Raw genomic sequence first — 19,881 nt, 5'->3', positions numbered from 1 at the left:
TGTTGACCACAGAGAAATGGAAATTGCCTATATCATGCAGCTTTTTTGTGTGCTGTAGTGTAGAAGTGGTGCTCTATAAAACATTCCAGGTAGCACTATGGTCCGCGGTGATAGAAATGAAAGTTTCCAGTCAGCAATGCCGCTCACTTCCCTAACACTTTCCTCTTGTCCCATCACATCTCTCAGAGGCTGGCGTTTGGTTCTGGATGCCGTTCTTGTGTGCTTATGAGAATGCATAATGCAGTGCTTCTGAGTCTTGGAATGGACAGTTGCAAAAGAAAAATCGTCCCAGAAGCCTTGTGGCTGGGACCTCTTTACTTATTCATTTTCTGAGAAATGACTTGATTATTCAGTTTTCATAGATCTTCTGTGTAACGTTGAGCACCCACGCATCCCAGCCCAGCACTGTCCTCCACATCTGAGGCAGGACCTCTTGCAATGTAAGCATGGAGGGTTTCCCATTACCTTGGAGAAGGCGTGACTCACTGTAGGTTCTTGCAGTGAGCCCCCATCGCTGCAGTTGCTGTCCAGTATCCTTTTGGAATTCAACATTTAGTTGAGTGATCCTACCTCCGGCCAACCCTGAGGAGGCTGGTGGTGTTTGGAGTGGTAGCATCTAATCTGAGGGGCTGAGATTGCAGGTCTACTCACAGAAAACCTTCGGAGAAACATGTGCGCCCTTGGAGTGCAAACGATGTTAAGTAAATTTATTACGGAAGGTCCCTTATCTCCTTTAAATTCATTTTGTAACCTTTCTTTGCTGCTCTAGAAGGTTTCATTTCCGTCTGTCCAGATAGGGTGCTGCTTCCTGCAGTCATCCACCGTGAATCAGGCCCTTTGTGGAAGCATGAAAAACAGTACCTGTCAGGGACCACTGGGTGTTTTTTTGTGCTGGGTCTGATCGAGGCCTTTTGCCAGCTAGGTCAGGGTGCCCCCAAGGAGTTGGGGCTCTTGCGGAGAGAAGCACACTGAACCTACCAGGCTTCCTTCCGGTCCTGAGTTACTGGGGCACAGAGTCAGCTGAGGCTGCTCTCCAGGTGGCTGGTCTCCTTTTTTGGGCAAAATTTTGTCTCTGGCAACTTTCTGCCCAAGAACCCTTCCAAATATGCCAGCTATTCTCCTTGCCTTCCGTAAAGTCGTTTCCCATCTCTGAGTTGTTTTGATTGTATTAAATCATCTGCTGAAACTCAGCTCTGCCTTACTAGCTAATTGGCCAGCGCTTCAGTCTCTGGGTCCCTGAGTGGGGATCCAGGAACACGTTGTACCATCACATATTCCACAGCAGCTCCCCTTGAAGCCTCTGTAGCTATGCATGAGTGGCTGGCTGTGTGGTGCTCAGTCCACCCTGAGCCTTTTAGGAAGAGCATCTTAGCAAAGGGCAATTGTAGCTGTTTGGAGTCAGTCTTTGTGGGCCCCTTTTTCTACCTGAAATGATGCTTGGAGTTCATTCAGCAAGTATTTACGGAGCACTTACTGTGAGCAGCGCAGTGCGCTAAGCATGTCAGGGATTTGAGCATTGGAAATAGTTCCTCCCTGGAGAGGCTTCCCTCGGAGGAGGGAGTGGAGAACTGAGGTTTGTTATTTGTCTGGCTCCATTCTAGGTGCTTTACTTGATCTTCATCTACAGGTGAGAGGTTTGATACTCTCTCCATTTTTGCAGAGCAGACAGGCTCAAAATGACTCACTTGCATAGTTCATTCTCTTACCAAGTCAAGATGCACATGCTTGGTGTTTAACTCCCAGCTCTGTACCAGGCCCACCAGAGTCACATTTCCCAAACTGTTCCATGGAACACTAGTGTCCCAGAGCCCTTAACAGGTGTCCGTGGCAGAAGGCTTCTGTGGTCAAGTCTGGGAAATCAGAGAAGACTCTGTTGCTCCTCCTCCCTCCCCCGAGAATGTGCAGTGCACATTGGCCACATCGCATCCAAACGTATGGGGGAGTCCTGTACTGAAGACCCCTGCCTACGTTCCTGGCAGCAGGGCCCAGGAATCTGCATTTGTAACCAAATGCCAGGTGGTTCTTAGCATGTTGAAGTTTGAAGACCATTGCTTTTTTGGTTCATTCAATTTATTTTGGATTTATGGGTTAACTAGTCTGGAAAATTCCCAAAAGATAAGGCAATGGAATAAAATAGTCTGTAAGACAATGAGTGCCAGTTATGCAAAGTGTTGCAGTGTTGAAAAACCATCACCTACAGAAGACTGATCCTCACTGCAATGGAAGTTCTTAGACCTAAAGAAAGAGACAAAATAAAAGCCTAAGGGGAATAAACCAAAATTAATTATCTCCAGCTTATGACATTATCAGTGATTCTGAGGGTTTTTTCTTTGTATTTTTCTGTGTTTTGTACACCTTAAAATTAATGTTATTACTTTTATAGTTAGACACAGACAACAGAAGTCTACTTTTAAAGTTTCCATCTTAAAGAAAGAAACTTAACAGTTTATCTCATTCTTTTCAAAACGTATTTTATCACAGATCCTTTTTTGCACTTTATGAAGCATCAGCTGACACCGCTCAGCTCAGTTACAGGCTGACCCACAATCTCCACCCATCCAGAAGCTCAGCCTGTACCTTACACGTTTAAGCTTGCTTTGTAAATAGAAAATATTTCCTTTGTGTGTTCGAGGTTTCCCCTTTGTCTTTAGCCCTTCCCAGCTTCCCCCTGGGATAGTGGGGACGAGAGGCACAGGGAAAGTCAGGGACTTCGCAGGTGCTCCCCAGGGTGATGTAATCCACGCTAGGGGTGTGTGTGTGTGTGTATGAGGGACAAGAGCACATTAGATGAAGAGGAAGCAAAGACAGATCTCCCCCCTCAAAAGAGATCGCTCATAGTGTGGAACACACTGAGCATGTCCAGGGTCAGGTTTTAGAAGATTTTCCTTAGGGCAGCAGAAAGCACAGGAGTTTCAGCAATAAACAAAGTCGGGGAGGTGTTCTAGCCCTTGTGTGTTTATTTCCCTGTGAGTGTTCATAATGAAGTTTTTCCCACCTTTGTTATAAAGTGTCCAGTATTAATTGTTCTGTTGTTTCTTATACATTTAAACAAGCATTTCAAACACCTTGACAACTGTTTGATTTCATCTCATCTTACCTACTAGTTGTCTTATGTAACAGTTATCTGAGGTGGGAAAAACTCTTAAGCTTCTTTGACTATTTAAGAAATAATTGTATATGTCTTATGTATTATCTTTGCTTTTTTCTTCCAGAGATTTATGGAGAATAACAGCATAATTGCTTGCTATAATGAACTGATCCAAATAGAACATGGGGAAGTTCGCTCACAGTTCAAGTTAAGGTATGTAGCAAAATAGGATGAATGTGAGGTTAACAATTCTGTAGAAAAAAGTTTGTCATTAGGCTGAGGTTCACAGGTTCTGAGCTGGATCCCGGGATTTTGAAGCTGTTAAACAAGCAACGGTAGCTGGTAAACGGCAGAGTCTAAACTGGGAGCCCTTTGGTATAATAAAATTGATGGGAAGCACTTCTCCTTTTGACAATATTTTCCACTATTTGCAGCAGTTTTAAAATTATACCCTAGGAGAAGTACTGTTTAACTGCTGTACAATTAGATGGAGATTAAGAATAGCCTTTTGAGGCTCACTTTCTACTTAGTACTTTCAACATTTATAAATTCCTCCTTGGATTGTTATGGATAGGAGCAAACCAATGGATGTATTTATTATGCTAACCATGATCACTGTTATGTATCCATGTTAGCAGTTTCAGGAGGCCTGTTGGTGGCCCCTGATTTGAAGTCTCTTCATGAGTACCCAGTGCTTTAAGAGCAAGCTTCTCTCTGGTGCTCACAGCTGGGATGGGATTCTGAGTGTCTGGGGGCTGGCCGGAACTCTGGATAGTGGGATGCTCTGCTTCTGGGATATCTTGGAATATCAGAGTTCTAGCTCATGCCAGGTTTTGCTCAGGTCCTTTCTAGCATGCTCTCAGGACCCTGATTTCTTCAACCGGCCTGCTTTGCCCAGAGAGGGAGCAGGGGAAAGAAGAGGCTCTTCCCAGTCCACGGCCCCTGGGAGGCCAGTCCCAAGTGGCTCCAGCCTGTAGGAAGCCAGAAGGTCCCTGGCTTTGGTCTTGGGCCAACTGAGATGTCACGCTGGTTTCAGGCTCAGTGAAAAATAAGTGAGATAACATCTCATTGCAATGCTTATACTTCTTGATTACTTAATTTGCCTTCAAAGAGAACAAAACCCCTTTTAAACCTGATTTTTCTTGGCCATTCTCTGTTCCTTGGAAACAAAATGGATTGGCACGGACCCACAGAGGCAGGCTCTTCTGGGGTTCATCCCGGTTAGGGAGGTCACTTTTTAGTGGATAGAGAGCTTTAAGAAACAAGGTGTGGGGATAAACAGTCCCTTTCTTAGGCGAGAAAGCATTAAAGAAGAATCTCAAACCGGTTGGAATTCTTTGGTAAAGGATATTGCCAAAGATTTTTGAGTGAAAGTTAAATCCCCTTGGTTTGTTTGTAACCATGATTTATTAGCTTCAGAGAACTTCACAGAATTTTTTTTTTAAGAAAACCACATTGCCTTTACTACAGCAATGTCTGATTTTTAATTGTATATTAATTGCTTTTATTCCTGGGGATTTCAGCTGCTTTTACTGAGGGTAAAAAGAATTTATACTTTTATTTTAGCTGTTTTTGCAGTACATAGAATTAGAAAAAAGGGATTTCATTTTGGTTTAATTCTTTAACCATGTGGTATCTACAACAAAAATGAACAGCAGCCACCTTATTGCTCTGATAGGGAATTCCCTTGTTTTATTTTAAATGGCGGCTCTAGTTTTCTTAGGCAATGTTAAACGTGATGGCACATGTAAGATGTCAGAAGTCGCCTTGTCCACGGTCAGTGGGGCAAAGGCAGGTCTGGCAATTTGAAATAAAGCAGCCAGCAAGAGAGCTAAAAGAAAGGGCTTTGGGTTATCGTGTTGATGAAATCTGCTTAGAGCCAGGGCACTGAAAATTTTTCAAGGTCTCATCAGATTCAGAACTCGGCAGGGTTCTAAGTACCTAACACTGTGTAAGTCCCATAACTTCTCACTCCTCGGTGCCTGGAGCTGGTTGGGGGCATTGGCCCGTTGTAGAGGTCATCATGGAAAGGCTCGGGTTGTGAATACACATCAGTGTGAAGCGGGCGAAGGGACTGGCCCAGGCAGCAGTGGTCCCGGGAAGATGGGTTTGCCCAGAACACTGATCTTCTCACCTTCCACGCCAGCTTAAGCTTGGCTGGCGAGGAGCCTCTCTTTCAAGTCATGAGCTACCAGCACAGGAGCAGCCCCTGCAGAGGGGAAGGGAAGGCAGGTTCCCTCTCCAGGAGGAGCCAGAGGAGGGCTACGTGGTCAGTTTCTTTTGATTATTTTTGGTTGGTTGTACCTCAGCTGCCTTTAACTTCTTGCCCATTTTATGCAGGAGTAGGGCATGTGTGTGTGTGGTTTGGCTCTCCCTGGGAGTTCAAGATCTGGGCTCAGTGGATAGCGGGGAGAGTGACCCATCCATGGTCTCCCCACCTCCCTAGGGCATTCAGGGACGTCTAAAGACTCTACCTGCACCCCAGAGGCTGGCAGGCAACACTGTCACTTGATACAGACAGGGGAAATGAGGCTCTTTATTATACAATGCCAGAATAATTATAGTCTAATTATATAATACTTTCCCCTGCAAATTCCACCCCCAGCTGCAGCTAAATATGTGGCATTACTAGAATTCTGCAAGGACAGTTTGTACTGCAGGGATGATGTTGAAGGCAGACACTTCTGTCCGGGTCTTCATGTATTGGCAACCATATTTACTTAGCCAAGAAAAAAAAAACGTGTGATCAAACATAAAACACCTAAATTAAAAATTCCATTATATAAGAATAATGTTTAAAGATAGAAAGAAGTCACATTTCTGAGTACATATGATGAATTCCTTGACTGAACAGAAGAATTCATGAAATGGGGAATTTCTAGGGAAATCCAGGCTAACTGATGACCATTTATCTCTTATGTTCTCATGCTGCTTTTTCATGAAAAGAACTCTGTTAACCAAAATACAGACAGGATCTGGCTATTTATTGGGAGTTTGAGCTGATGAGCTATCATTTCATCATTAGGCAATCTGACACCTGTAATCTAGGAATTACACCCGAATCATCATGTTTGTTTTATTCCAAGTCTTGAGACAGTAGCAGTCTTCAGTTTTAGAAAGAATCAGTTTCTGATGGGCAAGACTTTGTGTTCCATGGAACACTACATCTCTTGTTACCAACGGATGTTTATGGAGCATTTTATCCTCACATGGGCTCTGTGGGGCAGCCAGTGCATTACAGGAGTTGAAACCGGGCTGTGTGGCTTCAAGTAACCAGCCCCTGCTGCATCGATGCCCAGGAATGGTGCTGACCAGTGGCAAGTCCGTGGTCCCCTCCCTGCCACTCCCACACCCCTGCGGGGATGTGGATTTGTGTTCAGAATCTTCTCCCTGCATGCCACCGCTTTGCCCAGTCCTACTCGTGTTATGGGCAGCCTCTCTGTGTGTGGGTCTGGGCCGGGGCAGGTGGTATTTTGTTTGAGCAGAGGTTTGAGAGTGCCTTTAGTGGGGACACAGGAGGCTTCATAACCCAGCCACCCCAGCCACAATTGACAGAGGAAACACTGAGAGCCAGGAAGACTTGGTATGATCATAGCTATCCCATATGTCAGTGGCAGTGCCGGAGTAGAATCCAGGCATCCTGCTTTCAGTTGTAACCACTCTGCACCCCATCTTACCATTGTGTTCTTTGTAGACTTTCTGCCTGGGTCCCTGTGATGTGTGCCTTTTCCCCCTTGGAACTTTACGGCCCTTTAAGATGATAAAGGGGGAAATGGTTACATCTCCTGCACTACGTGGGTTTTCAGGCTGAGGTTCCATTGCCCTTGTGCTTTTTCCAGTTTTCCAATTTTTCAACCTGAAGGCTATAAAAGCACATTGGATGTGCAGAGTTCCATGGCTCCCAAGAAGTGGAAATTAATAAAGTGAACGTTCTTCCATATGACAAGTATTAATCATTAATATAAGCAATTAAATTCCTGAACTCTAGGAACATGATTCAAATTAATTACCTCATTTTGCTGCAGGTTTAGTTAAACAGAACCATCAACCAAATTGGTTTAAAGCCTAGATAGCAACATTATAGTCCAGTAGTGATTGTCTCTGGTCCTGCCAGTATACTCTCACGTCGACTGTTAGTTAGAATCTGCTTTGTCCCACTGGGCATTATACTCACTGGATAGTGTGTGCTTTGTAGTCAGCATCTAATAGATAAATGTTGGCATTTGGAGCTCAGATCTTGTATGAAGGCAGCCTCTTGAATTGACAAGAACAATCATACTCTGAAGGAGCTGTTTACATATTCAATTGAGCCACACAAGTACTTTAAGAAGATACTTGGGCCAGAGAGGAATTTATCATTTGATAAAATGTGTTAGCACTTAATTATCCAGCTGTCAAAGCTAAGGAATTAGCCCACACATTGTATACTTTGGGAGGACAGGAAACGCTTTCCTGTGGTGTTGAGTCAGGTTCTATACTCAGGCGCCTGGAAAAAACTTCTGCTAAGACTAGCTCTTGCCTCTTCGTGAGAGGTAGTTTAGTAATGACTTTAACAATTATAAAGTCCTATTTCTATTCTCAGATTTTAAATGATCATGTTTACAAATGCAGCAATGCTAATAGGACAGTATACGGGTCACATTAGATAGACTGGATCCGTTTAAGTAAGAAAACATCCTGCACCCGTGAGGGATCTCAGTTGGGTTAGGCTTGTGTTCTCCTCCACTCACCTACGTCATGGTTCCGTATTTCACTCATCCTCCCACACCCGAGTCTTCACCTCTGCAACTGCTGGGACCCGCAGCGGGCTAAAATCCCTCACTTCCTGGGCAGGTTTCCTGGCTGCCATTGAAAGCAGTTCTTGGTTTGGTATTTCAGGTACACTCATGAGAAAAGATAGGTTATGATGCACTTTTCTTTTCATCAACAGCCTTTGAAAGCTTTAGAGAACAAAGAAATATTACTCTGACATCTCACGAATGATAAGTACCAAGTGTTAAATTCTTCTGTTGTCCCTAGTACTTTGAGAAATGCCTCACATTAACTATCTGAGTCTTAAAACAACCTGTAAAATATGTTACCTTCATTTTATAGATGAGATAACTGAGGGCCAGCAGAGATAGAACATTGCCCAAGGTCCCATAACTGGCAAAATCCTGAACCAGATTTCACCCAGTTTTTTCTGTCCTCTCCCTAGTAAACAGTGCAGAACACAATGGCAAGGTTAGATGCCTTAGAAATAGAGAAATAAATAACATTTTAAGAGTTAGTTTTATAAGAAGAAGCATCAATCCAGTTAACATTTTTTTGGAGAATGGAGGTAATGTGTAAGAAAGCCTTTGCTGGGAGTCTTTAAACAACCAGCACAAATGACAAAGCTCTAGTAACTAGCCACGTACTTGCTGGGTTAGAGAGTAAATAACTTACTGTATTTGGAGGTGCTGTAGATTTGGAAGGTAGTTAAAAGTTTAACCAAGAAATTGAAATGATTTCAAATATTCCGGATATACAAGTTAGATCACCAAGAAAATGCCCACCTGGAGAGCTATACAATTGACCGGGCAAGGGGAATTCTGTATCTGCCTTTCATCGCGCTGGTGGGTGTGGCCGAAAGCGAAGTACCATAAAGGCTTGTTTGTCTAGGATTACAGAAGAAAGGAGAACAAATGTTTCTGTGTCTGTTGCAGAGGGCCAGAATACCTCAGATCCAATTTAGGCTTAATTCGGTTTTCCTAGCTGATGGGGACTTGACTTCTCCATGACCACACTGTGAACGGAACAGAAGAATGTCGTTGACAGAGAACATCGGGGACATACGAGGCTGTCGCCTGCCCCCTTGTTCTGTGTGTCAGTATGAAGGTTTTATTCAGCACACGTGTGGTCTGTGCCATGATCCATGAAGACATTGCTGGATTACGTTCTTCTCGTTCATATACATAGAAATACATGCTGTTTTTTATTCATTTACTTTGAAAGACTAGGTTTCTTTTTATTTCCAAAACATAATACCAAAGGGTACATGGTTTTAAATGAATCTGAGGAACTGTTTACTTTGATAAATTAACAGATGAAATGCTAATGCTTTTCTAGCAGAACTAACATTAATCTTTTGCCACTTTCAGGGCCTGTAATTCAGTGTTTACAGCATTAGACCACTGTCATGAAGCCATAGAAATAACAAGTGATGACCACGTGATCCAGGTACAGTGATACTTTGTATCTTTAGACATCAAGATAGAGCCTTTCAAGCTTGAGCCACCCTTTTCCAAGCGCTTTGCCATAATTCTCACATTTCAGCACATTTTCTTTGTGGAAAGGAACATCAAAGTGTGCAAGGAAATCTGGTAGACCTAAGCTAAGAATTAGACATGCAATAAGAATAAAAATTAGTTCAGATCAGGACCTGCAATTTCTTTGACAGAGATGGGGCCAAGTCTTTAGACTATCTGGTGAGAGATTATTTACACAGAAGTATGTCAGAATGGTAGAGTAAATGCTTATAAGTAAGTAGCCTTTGGGAGCAGAATATTCTCAGCGGTCCTCATCTATTTCCCTGCACTTGGTGTTCCAATTATAAAACACTCATATAATACTAAAGCCATTTTCCTAAGGAAATGTATATAGCAGACAAACTTTTGTTGAAACAAATTTCTTATTGTTTGTCAGAAGATAAGATGTTTACTCTTAAAAAATGCTCTGAAATGTAGGCTTTCCACTGATGGGCTGTAGCCTGCCTGCACTTGGTTTCCATAGTAGCACCGAGTGTGAGGTGCATTTGGTGCCATCACTAGAGACTGAGGACAGTGTCCAGCACACGGTGAGACCCCCCTCCCCCACCGCACACACAGGCACACCCTGCTCTCATACGGAGTCAGTGACATCAGTAGCCCACCTGGGCCCTGTTATCATCACACTTGTGAGGCCATCTCATCTCCATTCAGGAATCCTATGAAAGAGACGTAAGTGCCTGATCATACGGATGGGGAAATTGAGGCCCAGAAAGGCCAAGGAACTTCTCCAAGGAAAGTCCCAACTGTAAATATTGGAACCAGAACATCCAGCCTTGTCTTTCTGACTCCAGGGCCTTCCTACCTGGCCCCCTGTTTGGCTGTATCTTGGGAATTGGTTTTTCTGGCTGGCCCATGAGATGGATCTGAAGGCTACCTGTTACTGGGCCTCCTGCCTGCAAATCTGCATCCTGAACCCTAGAGAAATCACACATTTCCCTTATAGACCAAACACAAATCCCACAGCTCCCTGATTTGTATCTGGACTTGTACGGTCTGTTCGTGAAACACGTTTGCTTTGCGCCTCCCTCTTTTGCAGGGAAGCCGGGTTGTGGTGTTAGTGGTGAGGAGAAGGGCATCTCTGGTCTCTACCAGCCCTCCCCACTGGTAATCCTGCAGACCTTCCTTTAACAGGCAACTGAGCCCTTCGTTCTACAGTTAGCACCTGGTGGTTAAGAAACCTCTGTCTCTGGGAGAGGTGACACAGTGATGGTGTCGCATGATATGAATCCCCTGCCAGCCTTGACTGAACAGGAAGGAGCAGGGGCTGAGAACAGTGGGATTCTGGGAAGGGGAGTCCCTGTATTGCAAGGGAAACTATACTGATTGCAGGTTTTTTTCTTGGGGAACGCTTTTAGACCCCTTTACAAACCCACCAGCATTCTGAATACAAAACTCAAAACAAGAGGAAGGAGGAAGAAGCTGAATAGAGGATGTTATATGTAAGGGGGAAATCAAAATGACCTTTGTGCTGTGGATTTTAAGATAGGTCATCATGAACGAGCTACTTCATACATGTTCTCACTCAACACCAGAGTCCTCTTTGGAGCAATGCCACTTTCCAGGGCATGTACCTCTTAGTGCAGATGTTCAGAGGTCAGGCAGTAGCACTTAAAATTTAGGAACAATATCTACCTACCCATCCATCCATCTACCCATCCTTCCATCGAAATTATCCATCTGCTTTAAAACACTTACATGGTGCTTATCATGTGCCAGATGCAGTACTAACCATTTTACACATACTCATTTATTTCTTACAACAGTTCAGTGAACCAGGTACCATTATTGTAGCCATTCTGCAGATGAGGAAACAGAGGACCAGAGAAGATAAGTAACCTGCCCACAGTCATGTAGCTAGTGATGGACAAACCAGGATTTGAACTCAGGTGCCTTGACCCCAGAGTTCCTGTCCTGGAGTACCTACTGCATTGCAAGGGGACAGGAACCTTAACGTGAACAAAGGGCCACGATTTCTACCCATATCTATAACCTAGTAGCAAAAGCCGAATAAACACATATAGGAGAAGTTAGCCAACAAAGATGGAAAACAACGCATGCTCAAATCCATTCATCAGATAGCCACTAAACAGTGCTGAGTGTCCAAAGACAAATCCAAAGTAGCCTTTGCCCTTGAGGATTTTCGTGTCTAGCGGGGAGAGACGGGAAAAAATCAAACTTGAGATTGAGTGTAATAAGTCACTCAAAGCCTGCACAGGAGAGAGTGGGAGTGGTGGGAGTGGCGCTAACTCAGACTGGGCAAGGGGATCAAGGACAGCTGGCTGGAGCAGGAGAGGGGTCAGTTGGAGTTAACAAGACAAGGAGACGGGGCAGGCTTTCTAAGCAGAGAGCTCATGGGCCAGGGCCCAGCAGTGAGAGGCTGAGCAGCATTGCAGGGCAGGCCAGGGAGCTGTGGGCTGAACTCGACCAGGCAAGCAGGGGTCACGCCCGCTGCCCCGCCCAGGCAGGGCTCTGAGGACCACCACATGGAAGTGATAGGAGATCAGCAAAGACAGCATCACCACCCCTCCTCTTCAGTGGCCCCCATAACGCCTGGTGCCAAGGGCCCTAGAGCAGCCTCCCAGCCCCTCATACTCCCGGGGTCAGTTGTGTTAATAGAAGCTGTGTTTCTGAGACAGGAGGTCCCCAGTGTCCCTGAATTTCCCGGTTCCTTCCTCACTGCTATCATCACTGTGGAGGGCAAGAGTGATCAGTTTACAAGACTGTTTTCTGAAGCAGCAGATGGATGGATGTCAGTCGTGCCCAAAGAAATCCATGACCTAGGTGCAGTGCACTCACATTTCCCCCACATTCTTCATCACTTGTCCCCTCCACTCAGAAGAAATTGGAGGGTGGGGACAGGAGCCAAGAGCCAGCCAAGGTGATGGCTGTAAATTCCAGGGTTCTGGGCAGAATTTTGGAAAGAAATCTCTGAGTCTGCTGGCCTCAGAATGTGCTGGGTTAGGGGTGGAGAGGGCCCCTCCTCACTCATGGGCTGTGCCCAGCACTGAAAGGGCTGCCTCCTGCCCAAGCCTTTTAACTGAATCGATTGTTCAGTTAGACTGGAAGTGTCCCCAAGCCTTGCACTGGTTAATAGACAGTGGCCATTATCTATTCATCTATTAATATCTAGATATGAAAGGTCAAATTGCTGCCATGAAGAGATTTGACAAAAAGAACCCACAATCTGTTGGGTGGAGTTCTAGTTAATTTTTATTTGTTCTTTTTTTCTGTTTTTTTCTTATTTTGTGGGCAGTGATGAATATGCCCACCAGAGGCTGGAACTGCTAGGTAAAGGCTTCTCGCTCTTTTTCTGCTGGTGAATTTCTTCCCATCTCCCAGAGGCCCCAGGGAGCTGGGATGGCAGTTGTATGAGCGTGTGGCTGATGAGGAGGGAGGCAGCTAACCCCCTGGCGCTTGGATCGGGGCACTGGTCAGCGTGAGCACTCGCCCAGGGGACTTGAGATTTCAGCACATTTTCTCAGCGTTCCTGCAGGGCACTTGTCGGACCTCCCTGACCTGAAACCACTTTCCATTCGCAGTATGTCAACCCAGCCCTCGAAAGGATGATGGGCTACCCCAAGGGCGAGCTCCTGGGGAAAGAACTCGCTGAGCTCCCCAAAAGCGATAAGAACCGGGCAGACCTTCTCGACACCATCAACACCTGCATCAAGAAGGGCAAGGTGGGTGAGACCAAACCAGTCCACAGACTCCTCCCCAGTGCTTTGCTCTTCGAGTTTTGATGTCTTCAAGATTGGCTTCTTGAATACCGTTATAATTAAGTGAAAAATTTTTATGTATGCAAAGTGAGTTAGATTTTGAGTGAATTTTGGATATCAAGCGAACCTGGTGCTTATCGTGATGATGCAGAATCTGATGATTTTATATAAGGAAATTCCTTCCTTCACGTGACTATATCCCACCTGTCATTGCTGGAATATCATACATATCTCTGGGCAGAGTTCCACCCAGAGAGCTGTTCTATGTTTTTTAGTTATCCAGTGTTTGGGGGACTAGGAGTATTTAATAGCAGTATTTACATGTTTTATAGGCCCAGTTTTCGGTCAGCTTTTCTTCTTCTGTTCTCTTTACTCATCACAGTTTGACAGAGATGTATAGATTGCTCTTCCCTACCCCATCAGTTTGTTCGGCAGCCTCCACTGCATCCCATCAGATAAAGGCAGTGGTGTGAATGCAAGCCCTTCCTTCCACAGGAGTATTGCTCTCAGAGCTGGAATTGCCTGGGCACTTTCTTTTAAGCATTCAGATGCTTTCTCTGATATGAAGTAGTTAGATAAGCGTGGTATTCATTTAATGAGGTACCATTGTACAGGAATAAAATAGATTTGGGTTATATATGATGGCCAAAATTAATAAAAGAAAAATTGGGGCAGTGAGATTGAAAATGAAGCAGGATATTGTCAAGTACTCCAAAAAAATTTTGCCAGGAGAATACTGCCACACTCTGGTGACCCCAGTATGCCCCCAGCTGGCCATCTTGTGTGAGTGTGGAGGTGAGAAGAGCCTGCAGAGAATCTCAGGTTCTGACTCAGCCACTCCCTCCCAGAAATAGTGGGGGTGCCATAGACTCCCCCTGAGTTCACCAGGCTCTTCATCCCAGCCAGTGCCCCAGGGTCCAGAAATCTTCATGGCCCTCTTTGCCTTATCCATGGAAACTGCCAGGAGCCAGACTAAACCCAGAGAAGTCATGTCTGGAGGCCCCATAGGATGGTAAAAGATGGCTGGCTTTGAGGAGAGTAAAGAGATACACATTTATAATCATATCATCCACTGGGCAAATTAATTAGCATCTCTGAGCCTCAGTTTATCCATCTGTAAATTAAGGGTGACAATAACAAGCTCACAGGTTGTCGTAAAGATCTCAAGAAAGACCTCAAAGGAGGCAACTGGACCTGGTGCCGCTACGCCCATAGGGCTGAGGGCGGGAACTTCACCCACTGCTCACGTGTCCTGGAACCCAGGGGTGGCGGCCTGGCGCTGGACTTGTGGTCTTGTGGTCTTTATGCCTTGTGACCGTGAGCCTCCTGCCATCAGCGTCACAGTGGGTGCAGCTAGAGAACAGTGTTGTGTGGAATGTAACAAAGCCTGTGGGAACTTTATTGCTGAACTGGATGAGACCCTCTGTAGGAGCAGCTCTAAGCCTGCACAGAAGGACTTGAAGAGCTCTCTTTGTCTGTGTAGGAGTGGCAGGGGGTTTACTATGCCAGACGGAAATCGGGGGACAGCATCCAACAGCATGTGAAGATCACTCCAGTGATTGGCCAAGGAGGGTGAGAGCCAACTCTTAAACTCTACCAGTTGAGGGGCCCATGTGGGCGCTGGGTTTGTGTATGGAAATGCAAGTGTGTTAGACCCACACATACAGTAGGATTAGGTCCGTACATAGTGCAGGCAGGGATACCTCCATGCGGCCGGCAGCACCCCTCAGACAGCAGCGCCCCCTCTTCTCCCACTTATGGGCCTTAGGAAGCATCACCTCAACTGTCTACCTTCCTCTGGTTGTCTGTGGCTCCCTCGTCCGCACTCCTGAAGGAGCTCAGTTTCTAGGCCTTCCCCCTGCATAGCGACAACCACAAAACAGGGGGCTTCCTGGCCTCGGCCCTGTCCTGGGAGCCGACCTTCTCTCAGGAGGCCCTGGCTCTGTGCTGGTTGTCTCCGGGCACCCAGGCTTGGTCCACAAGGAAGAGAGCCCCGGAGGTCACAGTTGTGGGGAGAGAGGTGTCTGCCCGGAGCTGAGGCGATCCGACCCCACTTGATCCCAGATTGCCTGTTCATATGCAGACATAAGTAAAATATGCAATTCTTTTTCCTTCTTCCAGTTAAATTTTGTGAGAAGGCTCCTGGTGCCAAACAGGATTCCTTAACAGTACCTCACTGAGGAGCCTTTGTGAATGAGCCAAAGGTCAACACCAGCTTCAAACTGGTGCCCATAACCAGAAGAGGAGAGCCCTGCCTGACTCTTAGGACTACCTGAGTTCCTTGCACGTTACTGTAATATTCCATAGTCAGCTCCTGCAGTCTTTTCGCGGTCTCCTTGTGATAATGAGCAGGAAGACCACAGGCTGTTTTGGGAGTCTGTCCATGACCTTAAAATAAGAGGGGTTTTCTCTACCTAAAAAACACCATCATTATGATGACCAGGCGATGAATGAATATGAAATATTAAATACAGAAACAGCAACCATAAACTTTGGTCCTTGCCCAAATGAGTATTTTGCCTTTTGCCTCTATATAATCCATCAGAGTATTAGTGTCAGCAGAGTTAAAACCCATTTTATCTGGAGTAGCATTTCATCCCATCACTGACACTGCCAAGGAGCCAGGCTTTGGGAGTCGGGGAGGAAATGAAGTGCCCATTAGGACAGTGATTCTGAGCTGGCTCTGATTAAGAGGGAAGCCCGGTTTCTGAAGGCATGCATGGGCTGTGTGTGAAAAATGCAGTTTTTTTAGGTTGGGTTTTGTTGGAATTTTAAATCTGCCCTCGATTGGACCCTGGAGTTTTACCGAAAGATTCTGTTAATGTTTTCAGTCGCTAATTTGTTGAATCATCTCATTTCTGACTCACTAATAACCAATTGTTTATGTTATTAGGAAAATTAGGCATTTTGTCTCCCTCAAGAAACTGTGTTGTACCACCGACAGTAATAAGCAGGTACCGTGTTCCCTTTGCTTCGTTTGTTTTGTCGGCTTGACTGCGCGTTGCGTTCTCACTACTGCTCTCTGCTGCTTTCTCCATGTCTTACCGTAGTTGCCAATTAAGAAGCTTTATGGCAAAATTAGTCTCCTTAGACAAATAGTAAGAGCAGAGATCCCCTGCAAGCCTGCTCTGCTTTATTAATACTGCACATTAGTTAGGATTTGGCTTGCGGCTGGGCAACTCAGGACCATTACATCTTATGACAGCATGAAAGTCTTCCTCCAAATAAAAAACTGTTCTAATAGTCTATCTTAATTTCTTAAAAGTATGTATGCATTTGGGCACTTCTCTCCTATAAATTCGTATCAAAACCAAAAATCATTTCTGTTAGTACTGTGGTTGTTTTTAAACCATTACATCATGCAGAACAGTGCATTTGAGTGTTGTCTTCTGAAGTAACAGAATGTTAATCCCTTGCTGTATTTAAGAACTTTTTTAGTTTGATCGTAGAGGACAACAATGGTATTCGTATTTTTTCTGTTTGATTTATGCTTTAGTACTGGATTATGTGTATTTTCACTTCGTGCTTTAAGGTTTGTTGGCTAAAAAGTATTCAACAAGCATCGTTGCCAATAGTCTATTTTTAAATAAGAATCTTTTTGTTTATATTCATTTTTTTGAAGTATGGTTGATGTATATGTAAGTTTCAGGTGTACAGCATAGTGATTTGCAGTTTTTAAAGGTTATGTTACATTTATAGTTAGTATAAAATATTGGCTGTATTCCCTGAGTTGTACACTGTATCCTTGTAGCTTATTTATTTTATACACAGTAGTTTGTACCTCTTAATCCCCTACACCATCTTACTTCTCCCACCTTCCCTCTCCCCACTGGTAACAACTAGTTTGTGAGTCTGTTTCTTCCTTGTTCATTTGATTCATTTTTTAGATTCCTCATATAAGTGATACCGTACAGTATTTGTCTTTCTCTGTCTTTTTTCACTAAGTATAATACCTTCCAAGTCCATGTTGCGAATGGCAAATTTTCATTCTTTTTTATGGCTGAGTAGTATTCCACTGTGTGTATGTGTATGTGTAGGTTTTCAAAAATAGACCATGTTTTGGTAATATACATACCACCAATCATCTATTTTTTGAAACCTACAAAATATGGCATTTGACTTAGATGAAGATTTATAAAGAAGGGACAGTGTCTCTCAAGGATATGAAGGGTTTCAGGGTGTAAGCCATTTTAGCGTAACATGTCAGAGACTTGGAGGGTGGTGTGGGATCAGGAGGAGGCCTGGTCAGGCAAGGCAGTAAACAGGGGGATGCCGGACGAAAAATACCTGGGCTCCCCATAGTGAGAAGGCAGCTCCCAAGGGGAGGGGGCTGAGCAGTGAGCCTGCCCAAGGCTTCCTGCTGGTGTCTCAACCCACCTAATGATCCGTGTCCATATGCTTTTTTTTTTAAAAGAAAAAGGTTCATGGTACATATATGAAATGATCACCATAGTAACTCTAGTTAACATCTGTCATCGCATATGTACAGGTTTTTTTCTTGTGATGAAAACTTTTAAGATATACTCTCAGTGGCTTTCCAATATACAATACAGTATTATTAACTGTAGTCACCATGTTGTACATGACTGACTGACTTATAACTGGAAGTTCATACCTTTGACCTGCATCCCTTTCAACCACTCCCCAACCCCCACCTCTGGAAACCACCGATCTGTTGTCTATATCTATGAGTTCAAGTTTTTGTTTTTAGATTCTATATATAAGTGATAACATAAAGTATTGGTTTTTCTCTGTCTAATTTATTTCACTTACCATAATGCCCTCAAGGTCCATTCATGTTGTCCCAAATGGCGAGATTTCCTTCTTTCTTATGGCTAAATAATGTTCCACTATATATGTATATAACCACATTTTCTTTATCTATTCAACCATCAGTGGACACTTAGGTTGTTTCTGTGTTTTGGCTATTGTAAATAATGCTACAGTAAACATGGGGGTGCATGTATTGTTTAGAGTTAAGAATTTCATTTTCCTTGGATAAATACCCAGGAATGGAACTGCTGGATCATATAGTAGTTCCATTTTAAATTTTTTGAGGAACTTCCATGCTGTTTTCCCATAGTGGCTGCAGCAATTTACATTCCCAACAGTGCATAAGGGTTCCATTTTCTCTATATTCTCAACAACACTTGTTATTTTTTTTTACTTTTTGATAATAGCCATTTTGACAAGTATGAGTTGGTATCTCCCTGTGGTTTTGATTTGTTTTTCCCTGATGGTTAGTGATATCAGACTCCCATTTGTGTATCTGTTGGGCATCTGTACATCTTCTTTGGAAAAATGTCTATTCAGATTCTCTGCCCACTTTTTAACTGGTTTTTTTTTTTCGGCTATTGAGCTGTATGAGTTCTTTATATATTTTGAATATTAACTCCCTTATCAGATACATGATTTGCAAACATTTTCTTTCATTTGGTGGGTTGCCTTCCTGATTTGTTGTTGATTTCCTTTGCCACATGAAGCTTTTTAGTTTGATATATGCAGTCCCAATTGTTTATTTAGGGTTTTGGTGCCTTTGCTTTTGTTTTTTTTTTCCTTCAAAACACTTGTATTATTATTTATTGACTAATTAATAAACAGATAAATTTAAAAGTTTCTTCACTCTCAGAGATCAAAGTCTACTAGATAATGTTTTCAAATCTAGAAAATATTTGGGGTAACAGGTAGAAATACGATGTTTTTCTCCTAAAGTTATTTTTATATTTAAATTAGATGAAAACTGAGAAAATTGGAGAAAAACTACACTACACTACCTTCCCACCTTTTTTTTTACATTTTTTATTGATTTATAATCATTTTACAATGTTGTGTCAAATTCCAGTGTTCAGCACAATTTTTCAGTCATTCCTGGACATATACACACTCATTGTCACATTTTTTTTCTGTGAGTTATCTAACATTTTGTGTATATTTCCCTGTGCTATACACTGTAACCTTGTTTATCTATTCTACAATTTTGAAATCCCAGTCTATCCCTTCCCACCCTCCACCCCCCTGGTAACCACAAGTCTGTATTCTCTCTCTGTGAGTCTATTTCTGTCCTGTATTTATGCTTTGTTTTTGTTTGTTTGTTTTTGTTTTTGTTTTTTAGATTCCACATATGAGCGATCTCATATGGTATTTTTCTTTCTCTTTCTGGCTTACTTCACTTAGAATGACATTCTCCAGGAGCATCCGTGTTGCTGCAAATGGCATTATGTTGTCGGTTTTTATGGCTGAGTAGTATTCCATTGTATAAATATACCACCTCTTCTTTATCCAGTCACCTGTTGATGGACATTTAGGCTGTTTCCATGTTTTGGCTATTGTAAATAGTGCTGCTATGAACATTGGGGTGCCGGTGTCATCCTGAAGTAGATTTCCTTCTGGATACAAGCCCAGGAGTGGGATTCCTGGGTCATATGGTAAGTCTATTCCTAGTCTTTTGAGGAATCTCCACACTGTTTTCCACAGTGGCTGCACCAAACTGCATTCCCACCAGCAGTGTAGGAGGGTTCCCCTTTCTCCACAGCCTCTCCAGCATTTGTCATTTGTGGATTTTTGAATGACGGCCATTCCGACTGGTGTGAGGTGATACCTCATTGTAGTTTTGATTTGCATTTCTCTGATAATTAGTGATATTGAGCATTTTTTCATGTGCTTTTTGATCATTTGTATGTCTTCCTTGGAGAATTGCTTGTTTAGGTCTTCTGCCCATTTTTGGATTGGGTTGTTTATTTTTTTCTTATTGAGTCGTATGAGCTGCTTATATATTTTGGAGATCAAG

The 19,881-nt window shown here is 43.6% G+C and overlaps 1 protein-coding gene across 4 annotated transcripts in view; it reads left to right on the top strand.

The window, feature by feature from the left end:
• The window catches only part of PDE8B (phosphodiesterase 8B), a 283,401-nt gene that overhangs the window by 197,404 nt on the left and 66,116 nt on the right, over positions 1-19,881 (top strand). For all 4 annotated transcript variants that reach the window (XM_015245637.3, XM_072958471.1, XM_072958472.1 and 1 more), the window contains exons 6-10: positions 3,213-3,301; positions 9,211-9,289; positions 12,918-13,058; positions 14,578-14,666; positions 15,988-16,048. In XM_015245637.3, the coding sequence (XP_015101123.2) occupies positions 3,213-3,301; positions 9,211-9,289; positions 12,918-13,058; positions 14,578-14,666; positions 15,988-16,048 (459 nt within the window). The remainder of the gene's footprint in view (positions 1-3,212; positions 3,302-9,210; positions 9,290-12,917; positions 13,059-14,577; positions 14,667-15,987; positions 16,049-19,881) is intronic.

Source organism: Vicugna pacos, chromosome 3, assembly GCF_048564905.1.
Source record: "Vicugna pacos chromosome 3, VicPac4, whole genome shotgun sequence".
Lineage (NCBI taxonomy): Eukaryota > Metazoa > Chordata > Mammalia > Artiodactyla > Camelidae > Vicugna > Vicugna pacos.
The sequence above is the reverse complement of the archived record's forward strand: the minus strand, read 5'-3'. Positions and strand labels throughout refer to the sequence as shown.